At 45.8% G+C, this 23675-nt stretch overlaps 1 protein-coding gene and 1 non-coding gene across 2 annotated transcripts in view; one reads left to right on the top strand and one right to left on the bottom strand.

Moving 5' to 3' along the window:
- Nucleotides 1–23675, bottom strand: part of AVL9 (AVL9 cell migration associated) — a 62985-nt gene that overhangs the window by 29531 nt on the left and 9779 nt on the right. Inside the window, exons 2-4 of the mRNA XM_029048845.1 lie at nt 13669–13789; nt 7330–7415; nt 2397–2468 (exon numbers count right to left, since the gene is read on the bottom strand). Of these exons, the coding sequence (XP_028904678.1) occupies nt 2397–2468; nt 7330–7415; nt 13669–13789 (279 nt within the window). The remainder of the gene's footprint in view (nt 1–2396; nt 2469–7329; nt 7416–13668; nt 13790–23675) is intronic.
- LOC114806264 lies at nt 5245–5382 on the top strand. The gene has a single exon (XR_003754299.1). It is a non-coding gene; the product is annotated as a small nucleolar RNA SNORA7 (small nucleolar RNA).

Genomic DNA, 23675 nt, shown 5'->3' with positions numbered 1-23675 from the left:
AAATGAGAGATTACAGAGAAGGAGAGAGGTTAGGACTGGAGATGTATATTTGGGAATCGTCCACATAAAGTTGGGTAGTTGACGTAATGGGAGCAAATGAGTTCCCTAAGGGAGTGGAAGGAGAATAGAAGGGGACCTAGAACTGTGTCTTGAGAGACCCCACGGTAAGAGGATAGGATACAGAGGAGGAGCCTGCAAAAAAGGTGAACCCCCCCCACTCCTTCCAGCTATCACCCCATCTCCCTCCTCCCAATCCTCTCCAAACTCCTTTAGCGAGTTGTCACTCATCTGCTTTTTCTGATTACTGTCCTCCAATTCGCCCTCAAATCTGACTTCCAGACCCTTCACTCCACAGAACCTCTCAAAGATCAAAGATGATCCCCTTCTTGCCAAATCCAACAGCCTCTACTCCATCCTAAACCTCCTCGACCTCTCGGCTGCCTGATCGGACGACAGGCAGGACTGGCCTATTCCAGTGAACATTTTGTCCTAGGGTTTTGCTGAGGCAAACGGCTTATCTGGTCTTCCCCCTAACCTGGTCCTGACCCCCAACTCCCTCCCTACATCTCCCACACGCCTCCGCAGCCCAAGGCTAGCAGTTCCACGTGGAAACTGCAATTCAGGGTTAGTGCATCTGTAAAGTGAGGATTAAAATACTCCTCCCCTCCCTATTTACACGATGAGAAGTGACAAGACACACAAAGTCGTTTAATAATTCCCAGATGTGCTCAAGAAATGTGCTAAATAAATTCCAATTTCAGTCAGTGCTGCTATTCCGTGGGGTTACTGTGGGTCAGACGCCATCCATATTAAATGCCATTTTTCCTGGGGAGTCTCGTGTCAACCTTTTTGGGGAAAAGCCAATTCTTACAGCACTTATTTCCTACATTAAAACCCACAAGAATCAAAGAGACAGTCTAACCCTCGAAATCCATTAACAATGTCAATAATGTCACATTACTAATCCACAAGCTGTCTGAATATTTTGGGCCTAGATGACAACAGAGATCCGATTTTATCACAGTTCTGAAGGCACAATGCAACTCACGCTAAGCAGACTAGTTTTCAACTGCCTTTGGTTAGCATGATTTGGCAGTCTCCTCAAAAGTCTTCAGGCAAAAGCTACATGCATTTAAAACTTTTAGAATAGACCTCTTCTTGTCAAATGCTTGTGTTGCCCTTAAAGAACTTCCAGTGATTGGGTCAAGAGAATTTTCTAAATTGCAAAAATACAATTTTTTTTGGCCTCTTCTTTACAGGGCAAGTTTCTTTACTAGCCTTTGAACAAAGGAACCCTCTTTGCTGGAGGTTTAGAAAATAGGGATGCTTACCTAGCAGGCCTTCAGAAAAATTGCCAAGCGGCAATCTGTGAGGTGGGGCAAGGAAGAGAATCTTAAAAACAGACCCAAAGAAATTGCTGCAGGCATAGGTTTCAGTAGGTGATTAATAAGGTTGTTCTTGCCGCACACCTCTATGTGGAAAAAACATTCTGAAAAGTTTACATTCTCTGGAAATTATTTTAATCTTTAACCTTCACGTAGACTTCTGTGGGAAATTTTGCAACTGCCATTCACAGGGAAACGCATTAACCCACTAATTCCCAGGGAAAAAGTTGATTCTGCAATTTCCAAGGGGAAAATTCAGAACTTTCTTTGGATAAAAAAATCCAAACAAAACAAATAACCCTGTATTTCCCTGAAGTGAATTGATGTAGCAGAGTTCCACCTGCTCCTTCTCCATGAACACTCATCAAAATGATTTTTAGTGATTTCGCTTTGCCTCTGGAATAGGAAAAGAATTGAACGGTGATGACTTCAGACAGAGGCCTAGAAAGCATGAGTGTCATGGAAGGGGTTTAAATACATTTTCTGCTTGACTGAAAAGAACCCTAATGAGTGATCTATAGCTGCAGTTTATCAACTTAAGAGATAAAAATGGCATAAATATGTACAGTACTCAGAATACGTTATACATTCAGTCATTAGAATTTGGGAATTTAAAAAAATCACAGGCCTGTAAAATAATGTAAAGGGTCTTAGAAAGATTCTGAAACTCAAATTAGAGGGGCTGGCTTTGTGTGTAATACTGTGTTGTGGCTAGAAATGTGAACTAAGTTACCTGTTATGTAAATATGGTATTAATATAACTTAATTGACAACGATAATCAATTACCTATGATGGTTGGGACGGGGGAGGGAGGAGGACAGGAATGTAAGTGAAATCTGTTCACATTTTTTAAAAAACCCTTTTTACCCAATAGTTTCTACCTCTTTCCCAACCCAGCCTTTTCACCACAGCTCCTAAAAAAACTGGTCTGAGCCCTATCTTTCATTCTCCAAGAAGAAGAAGCCTCTTACTTATGCATTTTATTTCTTTCAAATTACTCCATCTCTTACCAGCTGGCTTAGCACGCAGACGCTTTTCTGAACAGTTTCTCGGGTGACATCTGCTTGCCGTACTTTCAGTATCTATTAAGGGACAAAAAATCACCAAGTCAACAGATAATTTTCACAGGTAGGTGCACAACTGAATTTTTAATGTCCAGAAACACATCAAGTGCTTGTCAAATCCTCTGGGTTAAACATAAGATCTCAGAGAACATCACCCTAAGGACGCAGTGTAAGTTTGAAATATGTAAGTCCCCTGTCCCTTCCTCTGGATTTACTGGGCATTAATGCCTGCATATATTACAGAGTTAACACCCTCCTGCAGCTCTGAATTATAAGCAAAGGTTCTCATGGCGGTTCTTTCGGGAGGTGCATTTCTCCCCAGCAGAGGTTTTGCACCTGATGGTTACTAAAAAAGCTGCTCTAAAAATGACTGATTGATTGGCCAGTGTTAGGGAAACGTTTGATGAATCGTTTGTTATTTATTTAGCACTTATTATACTGGTGCTTGGGAGAGTACCGTTCACTAGCAGCCACGATCTCTCCCACCATACTTCTGCATTTTGCAACTTACTCTAAAGACAGTAGTTTGGCAATGGTATTTATCAAGCGCTCATGGCGTGCGGTGCCCTGTACTGAGCGTCAGGACTGGGAAGTTCTGCAGTGGGGAGCTGCTCAGATACCAGATATCACACAGCCTTGAACCTCAAGAGGGTGGAGGAGAGACTAATAATAATAATAATAATGATGATATTTGTTAAGTGTTTACTTTGTTTCAAGCACTGTACAAAGTGCTGGGGTGGATACAAGCAGCTTGGCTTAGTGGAAAGAGCCCGGGCTTGGGAGTCAGAGGTCATGGGTTCTAATCCTGGCTCCGCCACCTGTCAGCTGTATGACTTTGGGCAAATCATTTAACTTCTCTGGGCCTCAGTTACCTTCTTTGCAAAATGGGGATTAAGACTGTGAGCCCCACTTGGGACAACCTGATGAGCTTGTATCTACCCCAGCCCTTAGAACAGTGCTTTGCACATAGTAAGCGCTTAACAAATACCATTATCATTATTATTATTATTATTATTATTATACAAGCAAATTGGGTTGGACACGTGGGGCTCACAGTCTCAATCCCCATTTTCCAGATGAGGTAACTGAGACCCAGAGAAGGAATAAGGAGCTGGTTGGAAAGCAATAAAGTCAAAGCCCGTGGTGTGGGAGGAAGGATGAGAGAGGTGCCTTGTTCTCATCTCTCCCACTTCTGGATCCCTTTATTTTATCCCTTCACCCTTCCTGGAACTCCCACCCCGGCCCTGCAAATCCGTCAGATCGTAACTCTTCCCCAGTTTTTAAACCACTTCTGAAATCCCACCTCCTCCTCCAAGACACCTTCCCTGATCGATTCGTCTTCTTCCCCAGGTCATTATCCTACCAACTACTACCTTGGCACGGCTGGGTCAGCTGGCACCCCGTGTACTCACAACCACCTGCAGGACTTCCATATATGCCAACTGACTCCATCCCGACCTCCCTTCCACCAGCCTGGTGGGCAGGAGGCAAACAGTCGCAGCACGAGGCCACCACAAATCCTCGGGAAGACTTCTAACAGCTGCTGAGGCCGTCACCGTGTTTGACCGTGAGCCTTACGTACCGAGCCGTGAGGAACCTGAAATTCTGCTCCTCTGGCCCATGTATACTGCTGATTTTTGTTTAAATTTTGTCCATCTGTGCTTGTCTTGGGTGTTGATCTAGTGTCTTACCGTTTCACTGATCCACAAACGACCGTCGCCAGTTGTAGCCTTAGAATGTGAGAACCTCAAAGAACAAGGACCGTGTCTAATTCCCACCTGGGTATTGTTCCCCAGTCCTTAATTCAGTTAACTCTGCACACAGCAAGTGCTTAATACTATTCCCACTACTCTACTTTTTAAATACATGCTCATTTATATATCCATCTTTAAACTGTTTCCTTCTATCTATAATTTATTTTGTGTCTGTCATCCTTACTAGATTGAAAGCTCCTTGAGGGGAGTAATAGAGTCTTCTACTAACAGTAGTTCATTCATTCAATTGTATTTATTGAGAGCTTACTGTGTGCAGAGCACTGTACGAAGCGCTTGGAAAGTACAACTCGCCAACAGATAGAGACAATCCCTGCTCAACAATGGGCTCACATTTATTAAGCACCCAATGGGAGCCAAACACAAAACACAGAAGTGACGTATTCCCTGCCCACGAGCAGTTTAGTCTCTAAGTGGGGAAACACGCAAAAACATATTTAAAAAGAGAGCAATCAAGAGAAATCGAAGAGCATACAAGTGAATAAACGTACAAACGTAAGCGCCGAGAAGGGTTCTAAATACATTACAGAACCCACCGACCATCTCTTAGCGGTTTACACGCCATGGGGAAATGGGAAGGAGATCGAGGAAGATGGGATTTCAGACTGTAAGCCTGCAAATGGGCAGGGATTGTCTCTATCTGCTGCCGAATTGTACATTCCAAGCGCTTAGTACAGTGCTCTGCACATAGTAAGCGCTCAATAAATACTATTGAATAAAAACTCTTGAATGACTGTGGGAAGGGCTATAGTTTGCCAGATTTGGGGAAGGAGGGAGGTCCAAGCCTGGGGAGTAGTGCGAGGGAGAGGAGTTCTACTGTACTTTTTTCCAGGCACTGAGTTCAGGGTTCTGCATTCGGGAGGCTTTCAACAAATATCACTAATTGACTGGGAATTTATTTATTTATATTAATGTCTCTCTCCCCCTCTAAACTCGTTGCGGGCAGGGATGTGTCTGTTTATTGTTATATTATACTCTCCCAAGTGCTTAGTACATGATTCGCACACAGGGAGCGCTCAATTTTCCTCTCAGGATCCCACCTGGAGAGGTTCCAGTCCTCTACCAGGCTCGACTATGGGAGGGAGAGTCAAGCAGAGGCCTACCCATTCCATTCCTAGCTTGGCCGGTGGCTAGCGAGTGGAAGGTCATCTGCTATGCGTCAAAACTCACCCGTGCTGGGCAGCAATGGCATGGGAGAGTCGAGAGAAGAGATTCAAGTTTATTGCGCGGAAGGCGACGACGGTAAAACCACTTCCGTATTTTTACCAAGAAAGCTCTATGGATCCACTACCGGAACGATGGCAGACGGAGGTGGGGCGTTCTGGGAGAGATGTGTCCGTGGAGTCGCTGTGGGTCGGAGACGACTCGACAGCATAAGACAAGATAAGCTCGCAATAAATACGACTGAATGAAAGGCGGGAGAGTCGAGGGCAAGAGAACGAGGAGGTCATCTTGGGAAGAATGAAAAGGGTGGAATACTGTGTGTCAATCTCTCCGGCTAGGTATGAATACACAAATAACACCATCCATCCCCGTCACCATCCACTGCACAACGTGGAATGTTTAGTGGGAATCCCGGTGTGTCCATGGTGGCGGTGGAACGACTGACTGTGTATGTGGCCCCTCAGTGCAGTCCTCCTGGGTCCTCACCAGGTTGGGACCCCACCATTAAGAAAAGCCCGGGTGGGGGGGGCCCCATTTTGGCTTTCCCATTTCTGGAACCCCCACAGATTTCCTCCGTCGTCAGCCCTTTGACTCTGTCTTCTAACGCCACTGTACTCACCCAATGGCTAAATTGACACCGTTGTGCACACAGCAGACACTCAATAAATACTATCAATTGATTACTGAATTGAGAGTACTGTAAAAAAGGCATCCTAATTTATTTAGCCTTCTCTGACCTACTGACGCATGGGTGTACGCATCTGGATGGACAGGTGTGCCCACGTGACTGTAAAATGACACCACAGGAACAACCTGAAAACTGGCAGTGGGCCTCAGGTCCATTTTTTTAAGTGTAGCCAGTTGTGACATAAACCGGCACAGTACACACTGAAGAGTAACCTAACCTAGAACAAATAGTTCTGTACTCAATGGTAAACCCTTGAAAGGGTGGGGACATGGACCCGGAAGCAAACGCTCAGACTGAGTTTACAAATCAGGGAGGGTTTGGACGACAGTCCATATATTTATTCAAGAGTGAAAGTGGCATATGTTAGAGGGACAAACGCAAGCTAGCGTGGCTGTACTAACAGTCAACTCTATATCACACTTGGCTACAATGCTTCCATTTAAAAATGCTAGCACGACGCCCCAATCTTACTAAAATACCAACCAAACGCGATAGTGGGAAAATCAAGAACACTGTAAGATTACATATAATGAATTATACAGTGAGAAGTTCCTTTTTACAAACACAACATATATTTTTGTCATGCTATAAAATTTACGATAAGCACGATATACGTGTACAATTAAACATACTATACAAATGAAATACATGTCTGTAATCTTTTTTAAGATGACTAGAGAATCTGAGAATTTGTACTATCAGCTGTAAAACTCCAGCTATAGTCGCAGGTATTTTTGCCAGGTTTAGGTTTCTACCAATCGAAACTCAAATTTTTCTACATTAAGCAAAAAATGCCCACCTGATCATGGTCACAGTGGCGCAAAATTTCCAAAACAGACACGCGTGCTTATAAAAATTACAATTGTTAGAAAAACCAGGTCCTGTGAAAATTTTCCTTCAGGGTCCAATAGGGCCTTAGAAAATATTTTGGCAAACTTCCACAAAGCCTCACTTGTCTTAGATACAGCGACCTGAATTTAGAGAAGCAGCATGGCTTAGTGGAAAGAGCCAGGGCTTGGCAGTCAGAGGACGTGGGTTCTAATCCCAGCTCCGCCAATTGTCTCTATGTGACCTTGGATGAGTTACTTCACTTCTCTGAGCCTCAGTTCCCTCAGCTGTAAAATGGGGATTAAGACTGTGAGCCCCATGTGGGACAAACTGATTACCCTGCATCTTCCCCAGTGCTTAGAACAGGGCTCGGCACATAGCAGGCGCCTAACAAATACCATCATCATTATTATTACTATTGTCTTACCTTGGCTTCGATCTGCCTGTAGCAAGAAACGCCATATATCGTTGTTCGACTTCCATTTCTGGGTGGCAAGTGGAAAAACACGGTATCTGAGGAAAAAATACGGACACATCAATTCGTCGAAGCCCAAAGATGCAGCACTTTCTTCACCTGTTGTCATCACTGCCCACTTTTCTGCCAAAATGGGCACTCTCCTCAGGCGATGGCGACTCTGCACCAAAACACGATATAATCTCTACTAACAAGCTGTGGTTCATCTGGGGTGTGGAATTAGCCATGATCTTTCTACTGCAAATCGGGGTGGGCAGAGGGTTTTGCTCATGCACTAGAGGTATCTAGGCTTTGGGGAGAGAGTTACAATGTTGAGCGGGGCTTTATGAGAAGAGTTGGGATGGGGATGTGCAGCCCGGCTTCACGTTGAGGCTTTTACAGAGAAGGTTTCTCTGTGTCAGGATCGCTCCCACTTCCCCACATTCCCATCTCTCCTCCTCCCCAGTCTCACCCCACTGCAGCAGGAAGGGGCGGAATCCACGCTTCCCAATCAGCAGTGAATCCTCTGTGTTTATCCCCAGTGATGGGTGAGCAGCTAGTCAGGTGGAATAAATCAGTGCAGAGAATGGAGGTTTTTCAGCTAAAAGACGCCTCCGACTGGGGTTTTTTAGGGTATTTGTTAAGCGTTCACTTTGTGCCAGGCACTGGACTAAGCGCTGGCTACATACAAGCGAATGGAGTCGGACACAATCCGTGTCCCACGTGTGGTTCATAGTCTTAATCCCCATTTGACGGATGAGGTCACTGAGGCCTGGAGAAGTGAAGTGACTTGTCCAAGGTCACAGAGCAGCAGACAAGTGGCGGGCGGGGGGGCGGGGGTGGGGGCGATCAGAACTCAGGTCCTTCTGACTCCCAGGTCCGTGCTCTATCCACTAGGCCACGCTGCTTGATTGATCTGACTGACTCCCAGCAAAGTCTGGAAGACTTTCTCCCCCGTCCTGGTGTCAGAACAATGGCCTGACTAGACAGTAAACAGTCTAGCCTTCACTGAGAGAGGGATTTTTCGATTATTCGTGCTTTTCAATTGTCCAGTTTGTCTGGGCTTTAGTTAGGCTGGGAATTCAATAGTAATCTGGACACACCACAGAATCTGGAATTTACCTACAGTTAAACCATTGAAGTTAAAACCACACGAACAAAACTGCAATGGTATTTTGGTCCCAAAAACCCACTCCGTAAATGGTGACTACCTGTCGTTTTTGCATTTGCTAAATAACATTGAGCGGAAATGTCCTTGGAACAGATTGGTCAGTTTTGCCTTTTTTTTTTAGTTACTCCCTCATAGAAAAACATGAAGTTACAAATAACAGTGATCTGTCACCACGATAATTGAAATAGCTACGTAACAGCATAGCCTCTTTACCGTTAACCTTCTTAAAATCTCATTTCGGGTACCAATCAATAGCATTTATTAAGCACCGAACTGTGTAGAGAGCATATGGGAGAGTACGATAGAAACTGTATACAAATACCTGTCCTCAAGCAGCTTACGATTTTGCAGGGGAAACAGACACAGAGTTTGTAAGATTTGTACCTCCCTGCCTCCAATCCTTCCACACTCGACTCTGCTGCCCAGACCATTTTTTTGAAAAAGCATTCAATCCATACCTCCCCCTCTTCAAACCCTCCTGGCCGATCGACCTCCCCATCGAACAGAAACGCTTCCCCGTCGGCTTTAAGGAACTGAATCAGTTCTCAACCCAACCCGTGTATTCCGCTCCTCAACACCCACCTACTCTCCGTACTTCGACCGCATCTGTCCCACCATTGACCCCTTGCCTCGATCCTCCCTCGGGCCTGTAACTTACCTCCCTCTTCACATTCGACAGGTCGCCTTCCCACCTTCAAAACCCTCCTAAAATCACATCTCCCTCCAAGAGGTCTTCCTTAAGTCGTCATTTCTCCACTCTTCCCTCCCCTCTTCATCAACTACACGCGTGACTGTCTACCCTTTAAGCACTGTGATACTCACCCCCGTCCCACAGCACTTAGGTAAGTAGGCTTATGCTGTATTATTTCTCCTATCTGCAATTAATTTAAATGTAGTCCCTCCTTAGAGGGTAAGCTCCTTGTGGCCAGGGATTGCATCTATCAACTATCAACTCTGCTGTATTGTTCCTTTCCAAACACTTAGTATAGTCTTCAGCACAAAGAAAATACTAAATTAAGAGGGTAATCTATTAATGGGCAAAGAGTGGAGGAGTAGGAATTAGAGCGCTAATTGAGTGCGCCTTTAAGCCAACAGTCAGAACTTTTCATTCGACATGGAGGGGAAGGAGCAACCACTGGAGGTTTTTGTGGAGTGCGGATGTTTGTGTACAACTATATTTCAGAGGTCGTGGGTGCTAATTCCACCTCCGCCACTTGACAGCTGGCTTTGGGCAAGTCGCTTAACTTCTCTGTGCCTCAGTTACCTCATCTGTAAAATGGGGATTACTGTGAGCCCCATGTGGGATAGGGACTGTGTCCAACCTCATTACCTTGTATCTACCCCAGGGCTCAGAACAGGACCTGGCACACAGTCAGTGCTTATTATCACCCCAAGGCTTAGAACGGTGCTTGACGCGTAGAAAGTGCTAAACAAATAGCATCATCATTATCATTACTGTTAAGAGGTGGATCCTGGAATGTTGTGGAGGGAGAATAGGGTTAGTAGTAAACCACGAAAGGTAAGTGATACATAACTGTTTTCCTTCTTTCTCTTTGACTGTGAGGGAGCCGAACTGATTATCTGATATCTGTGCCCATACTTACTTAGACGGTGCTTGGCTAAGCAATGAATGCTATTATTATTAAGAATGTGAACACGGCCGATGCAATTTTAAAACCCAATCCTGATCCAGTGAAATGTTAGCCTCTTCCCTACGCCACAACTCTAGCGCCATAAAGTGTCCCCTACTGTCTAGTACAAGACTGCGACTGGACCCAATAATAGATACTCACTGAAGGTTAAATAATCATATTACACAGGGTAAAGGGTGACCTTTCAAGGGCTTAAAAAAAAAAAGTTCTTTGAAATTAAAACTGACTTTGTGATAATCTGCCCAGGACACAAGGAAGGGAGAATTTCAGGTCTTCCTGCCTTGAGAAGCATGCCCCGTGGAGGCAAGTCATTTGCTCACACCCATGTCTGACACTGGGGGAGTGGTTACTCGTCTGATGACATCAGCTAGAGCCCAGGCAATTCCAGGTCAGGACTGGGACAAAGAACAAGGCAGAAGGGAAGGTTAAAAAGGGCCCAAGGTCATCACCAAAACTCAAATTCAGAAGGCAGTTACCACAGACTGTTTGCCGAGAGGTTGGTCGGCCAGCTAGCGGGCCTCGTGGTTGGGAAAGGAGAATGCCTACCTTACATATGGTCTCGGGTGGGCAAATAGCCGCAAGCAGAGCACGGGGAAAAGCAAGAGGACAGAGCCAAAGAGATGCCATCTATGCAATCCCACAGAACGGAAGGAGAGTGTAAAGCTGTCTTCCTAAGATCCACGCCTTCACTCTGCACATGTACTCCACATCCACGCTTTGTAGTTCTGCCCACCCTTAGTCTCAGATCTTCCCTCTTGCGGGCAGGATCGCGATAGCTTCAGGCTTTCCCTTCTCGTCGCCTCCTATACTCTGTTTGCTAGTCTTTGGCACTCTGCATCTCTGCTCAGGGAGACGAATGGTCCCGGGCTTTCCTTCAGGACAGAGATGACTTCCGGATAACTCTCAGTTCCTGATGGGACTCGTCCCATCGTCGACTGGCTTCCTTCCACTTCTCTGGGGGATTGAATCCAGTATAAGGGCTTTGCGGGGGATCCATTTTCTCCTTTCGTTATGAAATAGTGGGCAGAACCCATTCACACACCCAGGCACACAAGCATCCTCCCTGAGGACAGTCGCCAAGGACCGTCCACAAGTAGATAAGTGGATGTTTTCAGTTGTGGGTTAGTTTTGTGGTAGCCCAGGTTAACTTAAGGAGCAGTACCATATAATGGTCAGTCTGGGGGTAAGCCAAGATTTTGGTTGAAAGTCTGTATTGCATCACATGTTGTTTTGGGGAGGATGTGAATGTAGTTTTCTTCCTCCAACTGGTTAATGAACCTTCTGGGAGCAGGTCAACAGCAGATGGCCCTCAAAGTTTTTTCTAATAACAATAATAATAATAATAATGATGACAGCACTTGTTAAGCGCCTACTTTGTTCCAGGCACTGTGCTAAGCGCTGGGGTGGATACAAGCAAATCGGGTTGGACACAGTCCCTGTCCCCAATGGGGCTCACAGTCTCAATCCCCAATTTCCAGACGTGGTAACTGAGGCCCAGAGAAGTGAAGTGACTGGCCCACGGTCTCACAAGAGACTAGTGGCGGAGCGGGATCAGAACTCACAACCTCCTGACTCCCAGGCCTGGGCTCTAGCCATTACACCATGGGGAGGTGGCTGGAAGTTATCTGAATGTTACCTCAGGGAGCATTAGCTGAAGCTTTTCTGATCTAGATTAGCCAGGGTGAAGCAGTCCGGATTTCCTCCTCTGATCTGGGACAGTTCTGTTGGGGGAAAGCTGGTTACCAGGGCCTTGATCAGCCCCACTGCGGCCATCGGCCTTCTCAGGCTTAGGCTCGGGGATTGTCTGTCTGTCTTTCTGTCTGTCACCTCAGATGAAGCTGCTAAACAGCACGGCTCCAAAACCACAGACAGTAGGAGCCTTAGACACAGAGTAGAGCAGTCACCGGATGCCATGTGGTACCCTAAAGGCAGAGGAGGAGGGATGCGGTGGGAAACCCATTCCCAGGCTGGAAGGGTCCTGCGAAACGATGGCAGAGGTAGTAAGAAACTGGCAGGCAGTGCTTGGGAGAAACAGGGTAAGAAAAATAATCAACTTACAGAATATATAGGTCAAAACCTCAATTTTGGGGGCTGAGAAAGTGAATTCGACTTCTGCATCAGTCGTATCTGTAAGCCCCAGTTGTGGTCAGTGCAAAACCCTTACGTACAGCATTGATTTCTCGATTGAGAATGGTTCCAGAGGTAATTTTTCAGCTTTAGCTGCAGCATTTTCACTGCAACTTGAACAAGACCTCATAATAACAGGTTGGTCCAACCTGTTTTGGATCAGGGGCCGGGGAGAGAAACCCACAGGGGATTGAGCCTCTGCCCTTGGGAGGCTTCACTTCTGGTTTCCAGGACTGGTCCCAGGAGCCAAACAAGCTCTATAAATGGTTCCAGAGCACTCAGAGTATTTACATGCTATTCCTAAAGGTTATTTTAGTTCTTTCTCCTGCTTCATAAGGGCACTTCTAAAAGGAGTTGAGGGTGTTGGATTGGGCAATCAGAAGTTTATAAATTTGCATCCTAACTCTCCCACTGATGTATACTGTGGCCCCGACCTAATGACTAAGCTTGGATCTCAATTTCCTCACTTACCACATCGGATCGGAATAACTGAGGAAAAGAGACAAGGTTCTAGGCAGTGGTAAATCCAACCTGAAAGGTGTAGCTCAGTTTGAAAAAAAATTGACTTTTTTTTTTTTTTTAAGAGGAAAGGAAATGTTTAACATCAGGAATCTTCAGGATGCTCATTAGAGGTCTAGGGGCTGAGCAAGTTTCTTTTCAAAAATTCCTCTCTTAGGCCCCTCAGCTTCAAACCATGTTCTACCTCTCCTTCAGAGGCCTTTTTAAAACCTACCTCTTTCAGGAGGCATACTCTGGATTAACTCCCTCACCATCCAGATCACGCCAGCCCCCCAAGCTTTCTCACTACTTACTGGTTTGTTATTATTGATTAATTATGTCGGGGTTTATTTTTAGCTACTCAAATATCCTTTATTATAACCGTGTCTTCCCCATAGACTGTAAACTCCTTCAGGCTGGAGATTATATCCTAAAATTTGTCCTGAATTACCCTCAAGTACAAGGTCTCTTCATAACCGGCACTTTAAAAATATCCCTGATGATGAGGTTGTGTGATTATCCTGGAGTTCAATCGCAAACATTTAGAACCTGGGGATAGTTTAATTTCCTCAGTTATTCTCTGAGCTTCCCCAGCCTACCCTGAACTACAATAACATCCCCCATATGCTGGGGGTTTTATTCCCAATAGAACCCTTGGTTAAGAAAAATTATCTTGCTGTAGAGCACACACTTTAACCAGAGGCCTGCTCATGTATCCAACCCTCTCTTCCAACACTGCGTCGTGCCCATTTCAGATAGATACACTTTGGTGAAGGAATTTTCCTAGTGCCCTGGCAGCATTCGACCCAAAACACCAACTTAAAACATGCAGTACGGAAAAACTGACTGTATCCATCTTCATACCTTCCTGATAGTTGTGAGCTCCATCAGGCAAGGCAAGGAAAGGTAAATATTTCCATTCTTCTGGTAGAGCGTGGCTGTCATGTCCCTCTCCTGTGATCAGAGGAGGATAAGAGAATTCAACCTGAAAGACAAAAAGAGGTCACCTCAGCTACAAAATAAGAGAGCAGCAGGAAGATCTTAGAGAACAGAGTGTTTTCTATTGAGAAAACTCAAGTTAAATACCTGGGGCTTGGACTTCAATAATGACACAGGGAGAAAAGGAGGAAAATGTTTCTGGAATGTAAGAAACTCAGGAAGGGAAGGGACCTCACAGGGCAATCCACAGGCAGGAGATTTATGGGGTGGGAGATCGCATTTTTAGCTACATTTCAAATTTAGGATGACACCAGTTTTATAACTCCTTTGTATTTACAATGGGATTAATAAGATTATTTGCATCACAGAGACACTCTGCTGGCATAATGGGAGACAAAAATCACAGGGCTCATTAAGATAAAAGCGTTGGATGGTTGCTAAACAGTAAGGGCAAAGCAAGCAGAGGAGAAAAATTGCGGATTCAGCCATACCTGAAATAAACCAAGGATACGAATTTAGTTAGTTTCCAAACGATCGAGCTTGTCGATGAAGGTCATTTTTTCACTTGGGAGCGGATGATTTACTGAATCCCCTACTCCTACGGCAACACTAAATAATAATTTTTCTTATTTGCCACCAAGAATAGTAGTTGTAAAGTGCTTACTATGTGTCAGACACTACCCTAAGCACTGGGGTAAATACAAAATCATCAGACTGGACCCAGTCCCTGTCCCATGTAGGATTCATTCCCAGTCTAAATAGGAGGGAGAACAGGTACTGAATCCCCATTTGACAGATGAGGAAACTGAGGCACAGAGAAGCGACTTGCCCAAGGTCACATAGCAGGCAGGTGGCAGAGCCGGGATTAGAACCCAAGTCTTTGACTGTCAGGTCCATGCTCCTTCCCTTAGGCCAAGCTGCTTCTCAAAGAGCAGAGGCAGGGATCCAGGCTTTCTTCTCTTCTGCCCTGACTTTTTGTAGACAGAGAAAATTTTCTTTCCTTCTACCTTACCTTGTGCATCCGATATTTTACCAAAACTATTTCTCCGGGTGCATTACTGCCCTTGTCTATTGTCCAGCAGTGGTTCTCGTACCTAATAACTTTTTTTTTTTGCAAATTTGGTGAAGACGGGCCGGGAAATAAATGTTAAAATGATGACGAAAGTGATGGGACAGGAATTCAGAGCCTTAGTCATCATTAAAACCCTACTCAGTTGTGAAGTCGCTTTTCTGCCGTGTGGCCTTGGGTAAGTCACTTCACTCCTCTGCGCTTCAGTTACCTCATCTGTAAAATGGGGGTTAAGACTGTGAGTCCGGTGTGGGAAAAGGACTGCGTCAGACCCGATTTGCTTGTATTCCCCCCGCAGTGTAAGCGCTTTACAAATTCCACAATTATTACATGCTACAAGCCTTGAATAATGACTAAACCTAGACCCGTCTGTACTAACCAAAGACCGGAACTGGTGTGATTCCTGGAAATGTGAGGGAAGGAAAGCGGCCTCCACATCTCAACGGAATGAGATGGGTCGCTCTTACATCAGTTGGTTGCAGCAGGGGGATTCAGTTGTAAATCAAACTGGCTGTCAGCTTGTGAAAGGGCTTTTCAGAAAATGAGAACTCCAGGGGCCGGCTTTGGTTTCACGGATCTGAGAACTCCAGGGACTGGCTCTCTTTCACGGATCAGTCACTCGAGACAAGATGAATACAGGATGAGTAAGTCCCAGTTCACTTTTCACCTCCTCTCTTTGTGACCCCAAATGAAAAAAATGGCCAAATAATTCAAAAAACAAAACAGAAGCACAGGGGATTAAAAAACCTCTCACTCCCCACAAAATACCACCCACATGCGGAGCACAGCTTCGGGGAAAAGTTTTTCCTTTGGATGAGAAGGGAAAAAAGGCATTTAATCTCAGAGTGATGCTGGCTTTTGACTTTCTTTTTCTTATCTCCTGGCTACTTTCTGGATCAGAGGGAGCAATGAATCTTCAAATCTTCAAATAAATCTTCCCTCTGGAGGGGAATCGCAGTCAATTAAAATGATCTATTGTCCTTCTGCAAACCACTTTATCTAGATTCTCCTCCTGTGGTGGGCTTTTGGGCCAGCCACTCCTGCCAATCAATCAAGCAATGGTATTTATTGAGCACTTACTGTGTGCAAAACACTGTACTAAGTGCTTGGAAGAGTTCAGTTCAACAGGGTTGGGAACCATGCTCCCTGCCCACAAGTAGTTTACGGTCCAGAGAGGAGTTTACGGTCTAAAGTACCCCATGATAATTTTCATTGTCAGTGGTGTCATTTTAAATGGATCAATTGACAGTATTTATTGAGCACTTACTGTAAATGGAACACTACTAAGAGTTTGGGAGACTACAAGATAACGTGGCTCAGTGGAAAGAGCTCGGGATTGGGAGTCAGCAGTCATGGGTTCGAATCCCAGGTCTGCCACTTGGCAGCTGTATGACTGTGGGCAAGTCACTTCACTTCTCTGGGCCTCAGTGACCTCATCTGTAAAATGGGGATTAACTGTGAGCCTCATGTGGGACAAACTGATTACCCTGTATCTCCCCCAGCACCTAGAACAGTGCTCTGCACATAGTAAGTGCTTAAATACCAACATTATTACAATACAGTAGAGTTGGAAGACAAGACCCTTAGCCTCAAGGAACTTAAAAAAGACAACTATCTGTCTACACAGTATGCCCACATTTGAGTATGTACGCACATATCTATATCCTAAGCGCTCCAGGGAGTATTCTCGGACTGTAAAAAAATATCGTCCCCATCCTTTCGGCAAATAAAGTACATCAAACACAGCAGGATCTACTATGCCAAATGACTAAATCCACAAAATAAAGACCTCTCTCCACGGAACAAACAGCATAAACTTGTCTAAAATCAAATAGAACAGCCTAAACAGAGAAGGCACTTTCTAGTCATTCTTGAGCCACGGGGAATTTCCTTTCTTGATTCCTTCTATTTTTCATGAACACATCCTATTGATTCTTCATCCCTTCCCAGTCCTGGAAAGTATAAATAGAACAGCTGCATACCTAAGCAGAACTCGAGATATTTCCATTAAAGCTATGTCAAGCAACAGACTTCAGCTGACTTGAAGCCCGCTTTGCCTCCTGAGACCCTCCGCTGGCCCGAGATCTTCCCGCTGCTCAATACTATATCCCCAGCAGTGCGTCAGTCGTATGCATCGAGTGCTTACAGTGTGCGGAGCACCGTGCAAAGCGCTTAGGAGAGTACACTATAACCATAAACAGACACATTCCCAGTCAGCTCACTCCCATCTAACCCATCTCCGCTGCTTGCACCATCCTTCCCTCAGTTTTCCATTTCCCCATCAAGACGAGGCCTGGGAAACCCCAACGCCATCGTGCGAAACCTCTCCTTTATCCCCGCCCTCTTCCTCAGTCGCTGTTCCACCTCTCCTCTCTTGTCGCCGAGTCCTTACTCCCGGCAGACGCCATCTCTCCTGTCACTCTCTTCCAACGGGGTGTCACTTTCTCAATCAATCAATGGCACTTAATGAGTGTTTACTATAGGCACGTCAGTGTACTGCGTGCTCGGGAAAGTACGCGAGCGTTGGAAGATGTGATCCCTGCACAGAAGGGAGCTCGGGGTCGACATTCTCTCACTGTCCTCTTTACCGACTGACTTGAGGCAAGAGGGAGAGAAATTGGCTTGCTGCTTCCCCCACACTGCTTTTGCAATCAACCGCATTTACTCAGCGCTTACGGTGTGCCGACCACTGAACTGAGTGTATCTGGGAGAGCAGAGCAGAAATCACTGCCCGGGATATTTGCCCTCAAGCGTGGAGATGCCAATGGACTAGCGGAAAGGTCTGGGGTCCTAATCCCAGCTGTGTGACTTTGGGCAAGCCACTTAATTTCTCTGTGCTTCAGTTTCCTCATCTGTGAAATGGGAATTCAATACCTGTCCTCCCTAAAACAGCGAGCTCCATGGAATACAGGGACTGTGCCCCCTCTCTGCTTACATTGCTAACGACGAAGAAAATGATCTATCTTGGTTTTTACCTTCTTTTACATCTTCTCCCCACCATTCATTCATTCAATCGTATTTATCGAGCGCTTACTGTGTGCAGAACACTGCAACAGGTGCAGCAGGAAGAAGGAAAACAGTGAACCCCAGATGATCGACAGTTGTCTGACTGCATCCAGGCACAGTAAATCATTTCCACCTGTGAAAGTGTATATCCATATCCATGAAAGTCAAGAGCAGGTCCTCAAAAGCCACACTACACTTGAGAAGAGAAAATCCAGACAATTGCACTGCAGTGCATCCACTTGGCTAACACAAATGAGAAATTTTTGATTATCCTGGTTTTAACTACGCAATAAAAAGAATACAGTTGGGCAATTTCCTTGTGTGGGGTTGGGCTGAGTCTATTCAGCACACCTGCAATTTCCCAGGTCCTGTGTCATATGTTGTCATCAAGAAAAGAAAAAACTGGCATCTGCATTTTTTACACACAAAAGACTCCTTTATTTCCTTCGGCACAATACATAAGGAAATGGTCAAGTTACATAGGGCAAATATGTGATTGGAGCAACAGAAAAGCTATGGGTGGGAAAAGATCTGGAGCTTAAAATCTCCCCCTTTACGGATTCCGTGAGACTTCCACATTTCGGAGGCCGAGGCGCGGAGTTGCTCATATGATACGCCCAGTCTTGCAATGAGAAGCAGCAGGGCATAGAGGATAAAGCACACCTAGGAGTCGGAAGGTCATGAGTTCTCATCCCAGCTCTGCCCCTTGTCTGCTGTGTGACCTTGGACAAGTCATTTCACTTCTCTGTGCCTCAGTTACCTCAGGTGAAAAATGGGGATTGAGACTGTGAGCCCTTAGGTGGGACCGGGACTGTGTCCAACTCGATTTGCTTGTATCCACCCCTTAGTACAGTGCCTGGCACACAGTAAGAACTTAACAAACAACATTATTATTATTATGTAATGCTCGCCGATCCTCACGCTAAAGAAAGCACATTACAGAATTCACACTGACTCTGACATCACGCACACATGCACAACAGTTTCCTCCCAAACCGTGTTGTGCCGGAAACGGACAGATGTCCTCGGTCCGAAGAACGTTCCCTAATTCTGTCTTTTTCTTCTATTCAAAATGTGTAACAAAAATCTTTCTTCTGGCAGAACTGGGTGAACCTCTTAACTGGGGGCAATGTAGACCCGGATCGCCCACTAGAAACAACTATGGCTAACGTTCTTATTTGTTTCACGCTCCAGGTCCTCACACAATCTGATAAACACAATATAAGAGCAAACTGATAATTTGGCAGAGTTTTGGTACATTCCAAGCGTTTAGCACAGTGCTCTGCACGCTGTGAGTGCTCAATGAATACTTTCAATTCTAAGGTTGATTCCGGAGGGAAAAACATCAGTTATGGTAATACATAGGAAATAGAGGATTACCAACATGAGGGATATCTCATCAGAAATTTATATTTGCAGCTTTAAAGATAGGTTCAAGAGCAAGTAGTCAAAACTCTGTCAGCCAAGCGGCCCAGAAGTGAAGCCAATCTGGAATCGCCCTGCTTCTTTACACAGCTCGAGCAATTCCTCGAGATTAGTAATCAGACCGTTGGAGAGTCTGGGAGGCCGGAGCGGGTGCGCGGAGAAGGGAAAGGGGCCCTAAATTTCCCCAAGAATTGGTCCCCAAACCTGAGGTCTACACAATCCTGATAGCCAAGAGCCATTAAGTTCAATTTTGATGAACGGAGCCTGACTTTCCCTCCAAGACTGGGCTGACAAGGACCTTGGGGTCACCTTTCTGGAAGCAGATCCCTGACATTCAGAGATCTGTACAGAACCTTTATTAGAAGCATAAAGCGTCTCACTTTTTAGATTACAGACACATAAAAAAGCAGCGTGGCCTAGCGTAAAGAGGACAGGCCTGGAAGCCGGAGGACCTGGCTTCTAATCCCAGCTCCGCCACTTATCTGCTGTGTGACCTTGGCTGAGTCATTTCAGTTCTCTGCGCCTCACTGACGTCATCTGAAAAATGGTGACTGACTGTTAGCCTTACATGGGATGGGGACTGGGTCGAACCTGATTTACATGCATCCTCCCCAGCGTTTAGAACAGTGCTCAATACACTGTAAGCTGATAATACCGTAAAAAGTAGGCCCAAAGTGCGGGTGTTTCCATTCTGTTAGTATACTGCATCACTTTGGAAAAAAGCTGGGGAAAGTTTTACATTTAGAAGTGTCTGAGGGACAAAACACCTCCTGGCTATGAGCATCAGTAGTCGAAAACTGTTCACAGCAGGAGAGTGATCCCCACCTTTGATCACTTTTATTGAAACACTTTGAGAGCCAAGACTTGTAAACCTGAACTAATTGACAGGGCACAATTAAAGAGCTGCCAAAATCTCCCCAGTTCCCACTGCTTGATGTATCCTGGACCTCTCCCCGTCTTGTCTGGAATGATACCTCAGTTCTTTCAAATCGAGAGTTCAGGTTTCCAGCAAATGACTTCAAGAATTTTTGCTCAATTTCTTAGGAGGAAAAAAAAAGACAAGACAAAAATCAGTCGCAGGAATGTGACAGGGAAGAAAATAGTTCAAGGTCTAGCGTACATCCATCTCACTTAGAAAATAATTGATAAATATCTTGAAAAGTAACTGAACTCAGTTGCTAGCCCTATTCACTTGCTCTTAGCCAGATGTGTCTGACTTTTACCATCTGTAAACATTCTAACAGAATGAATGTCTCCCCTATCCCAAAAAAAGCCTCCACTGACACTATGGCTCCCTCCGTTTACCACCCCGTCTCCTTCCTACCATTCCTCTCCAAACTCCTCAAAAGCCAAGATATTTACCTCCTGCTTCCTCAACTTCCTCTCCTCCAATTTTCTCCTTCATTCATTCATTCAATAGTATTTACTGAGCGCTTACTATGTGCAGAGCACCGTACTAAGCGCTTGGAATGTACAATTCGGCAACAGGTAGAGGCAATCCCCGCCCAAAGATGGGCTCCCAGTCTCCTTGAGCCCCTTCAATCTGGCTTTCCCCTCCACAGACACTGTCCTCTCCCGGTTCTCCTTCGATCTCTCTGGCCGCTCCTTCTCGGTCTCTCCCACCCCACCTTCTAACCGTGGGAGACCATCTCAGTTCGGGGTCCTGTTCTATTTTCCATCTTCCTCCACTCCCTCGGAGAGCTCATTCGCTCCCATGGCTTCGGCTATCATGCCTACGCTGATGATTCCCAAATCCACCTCCGCATCAAACAGAAACTTTTTACTGCTCAATCATTTCGCCCCCTCCTACCTTACCTCATTGGTTTCCTATTACAACCCAGCCCACACATTTCACTCCTCTAGCAACAGCCTGCTCACTGTGCCTCCATCTCGCCACCGACCCTTTTCCCACGTCCTCCCCCTGACCTGGAATCACCTCCTCCTCCAATCTCCCCAACTTCAAAGTCTTATTAAAATCACGTCTCCCTAGAGAGGCCTTCCTCTATTAAGCCCTCTCTTCTCCTACTCCCTCTCGCTTCTGCACTGTCTATGCACTTAGATCTTACCCTTTATGTACTCGATATTCACCCCAACCTCAGCTCCGCAGCACATATCTGTATACCTGTAATTTATTTATATTAACATCTGTCTCCCCCTTATACTGTAAGCTCCCGGTGGGCGGGGAACATGTCTACCGCCTCTGTCGAATTGCAGTACAGTGTAAGCACTCAATAAATACGACCGATCGATCGACTGATCGGCCTCTTTAGCCCTGACCTCTCTCCTTTCCCGTATAACCGTAACTAAACTATAAACTAAACCATAAGATAACCAAAAACTAAACTTCTCACCTTCTCACCCACAGCCCGTCCTCCCAAACAACGTTTCCGTCGCTGTAGACACCACCACCATCCTCCCTGCCTCACACACCGGCATTATCCCCGACTCACCTCTCTCATTCAAACCATACATTTGATCTGTCACCGTATCCTCTCGGGTCCGCCTGCAAAACATCTTTAGAGTCTAACCCTTCCTCTCCAACCAAATTGCTACCACGCTGGCCCCAGCAAGCTCTTATATCCCGCCTTGACTTCTGCATCCGCCTTTTCGTATCTACCCTGACTCCTGTCTCTCCCCACTCCAGTCCATACTTCATGCCGCTGCCCAGATCTTTCTTCTAAATAAACATTCAGTCCACGTCCCCCCCTCCTCGAAAATCTCCAGTGGTCACCCATCCACCTCCGCATCTCACGGGAACCATTTGCCTCAAGGCTCTCAATTGGCTCTCTTTCCTTCGTAACCTCGCTAACCTCCCACTACGACTCCCCCACACACTTTGCTCCTCCAATGCCAACCTGATCACTGTAGCTCCATCTCATCCATCTCACCAACAACCCCCTTGCTCACACTCACCCCCTGGCCTGGAACTCCCTCCCCCTTCACACCCAAGAGAAGAGTCCCCATCTTCAAAGCCTTACTAAAATCACGCCTGCTCCAAGAGGCCTTCCCCGCTTAACCCCTAATTTCTTCTGAATGATGTCCATTCTCGAAGCATCACCGCCATTCTTTTCTCTTTGCCCGAGTAAAGCCTACCACAAAGTGAACGAGATGAGAAATCAGGAGACCAGGGTTCAAGACTCAGCTCTGCCACTGGCCTGCTGGGTGACCTTGGGAAAATCACTTAACCTCTCCCTCAGTTTCCTCATCTGTAAAATAATAACGATAATTATGGTATTTGTTAAGGGCTTACCTATGTGCCAGGCACTGTTCTAAGCGCCTGGGTGGATCCAAGGTAATCAGGACGGACACAGTCCCTGTTCCACACAGGGCTTGCAGTCTACAGATGAGGGAACTGAGGCACAGAGAAGCTACGTGCCTTGCCTAAAGTCACACAACAGACAAGTGGCGGAGCCGGGATGAGAACCCACGACCTTCTGACTCCCAGGCCCGTGCTCTGCCCACTAGACCATACCACTTCGCTCGATAAAATCAGGATAAGGCAGCCTGTGAGCCCTGTGTGGGCCACGAACTACGTCTGCTCTCATAACCTCGTATCTGCCCCGGTGCTTAGCACAGAGTGAGCACTTCACGAAGGTCATAATGACTAAAACGACAACAATAACAGCAGGGAGGGGAGCAGGCGGCCTTTTCTAAAGGCTGATGGTTCCAGCACCTCAACTCAAAAGTAACCCCCAATATTCCCTCCAATTTAGCGCCCCTTGTTTGGCAAGGCAATATCCCGCTTCCACTGGCTACGGGGCAAGTTTGCCAACAGATGAGGTGTTATCGTCGACCGGCTGTACGGGAAGTTAAGCCACCGACTGTTTCTATGCAGCTAAGCCAGTGCTTACTCATTGTTCCCAGAACTGCAGATAGCAATTCTAATCTTTTCATAATTCTGTTTCACCCAGAAATCCACTGTGGAAGAGCCAGTCATCCCAGAATCTCCAACTGCCAGCAGTGAATCCAGCCTCATACGCACCCCTCTGAAAAAGATCTCAAATTGAGTCGGTACTCTTAGACATCTGACCACGGTCATTCTGAAACATAGCTAATTCTGGCTTCTGGTCAAAAGTATTTAACAAAAACCCTAAACGGTTCAGAAGAAACACAAAAGAGCTTGCAAGGTACAGCTTCTCGTGTCTTATGGGGATCGTTCTGCTTGGTAAGTTTTCATGGAGTCTAGTCTGAGTCAGATGATGTTTCCACCCTTAAATCCCAACTGACTCCAACACTGATGAAATAAAATGCTGGGACGCACAATCGATCAATGGAATTCATGGAGCAGTTACCGTGTGCAGAACACAATACGTTTCCTGCTCACTCACTGTGGGCATGGAATACGTCTGCCAACTCCATTGCAGTGTGCTCTGCACATAGTAAGCACTCAATAAATACCACTGATAATTTGAGGAAGGAGCTTACAATCTAG

Source organism: Ornithorhynchus anatinus, chromosome 21 (genome assembly GCF_004115215.2).
Source record: "Ornithorhynchus anatinus isolate Pmale09 chromosome 21, mOrnAna1.pri.v4, whole genome shotgun sequence".
NCBI lineage: Eukaryota > Metazoa > Chordata > Mammalia > Monotremata > Ornithorhynchidae > Ornithorhynchus > Ornithorhynchus anatinus.
Note: the sequence above shows the minus strand (reverse complement) of the source record. Positions and strands in the feature narration are given on the sequence as shown.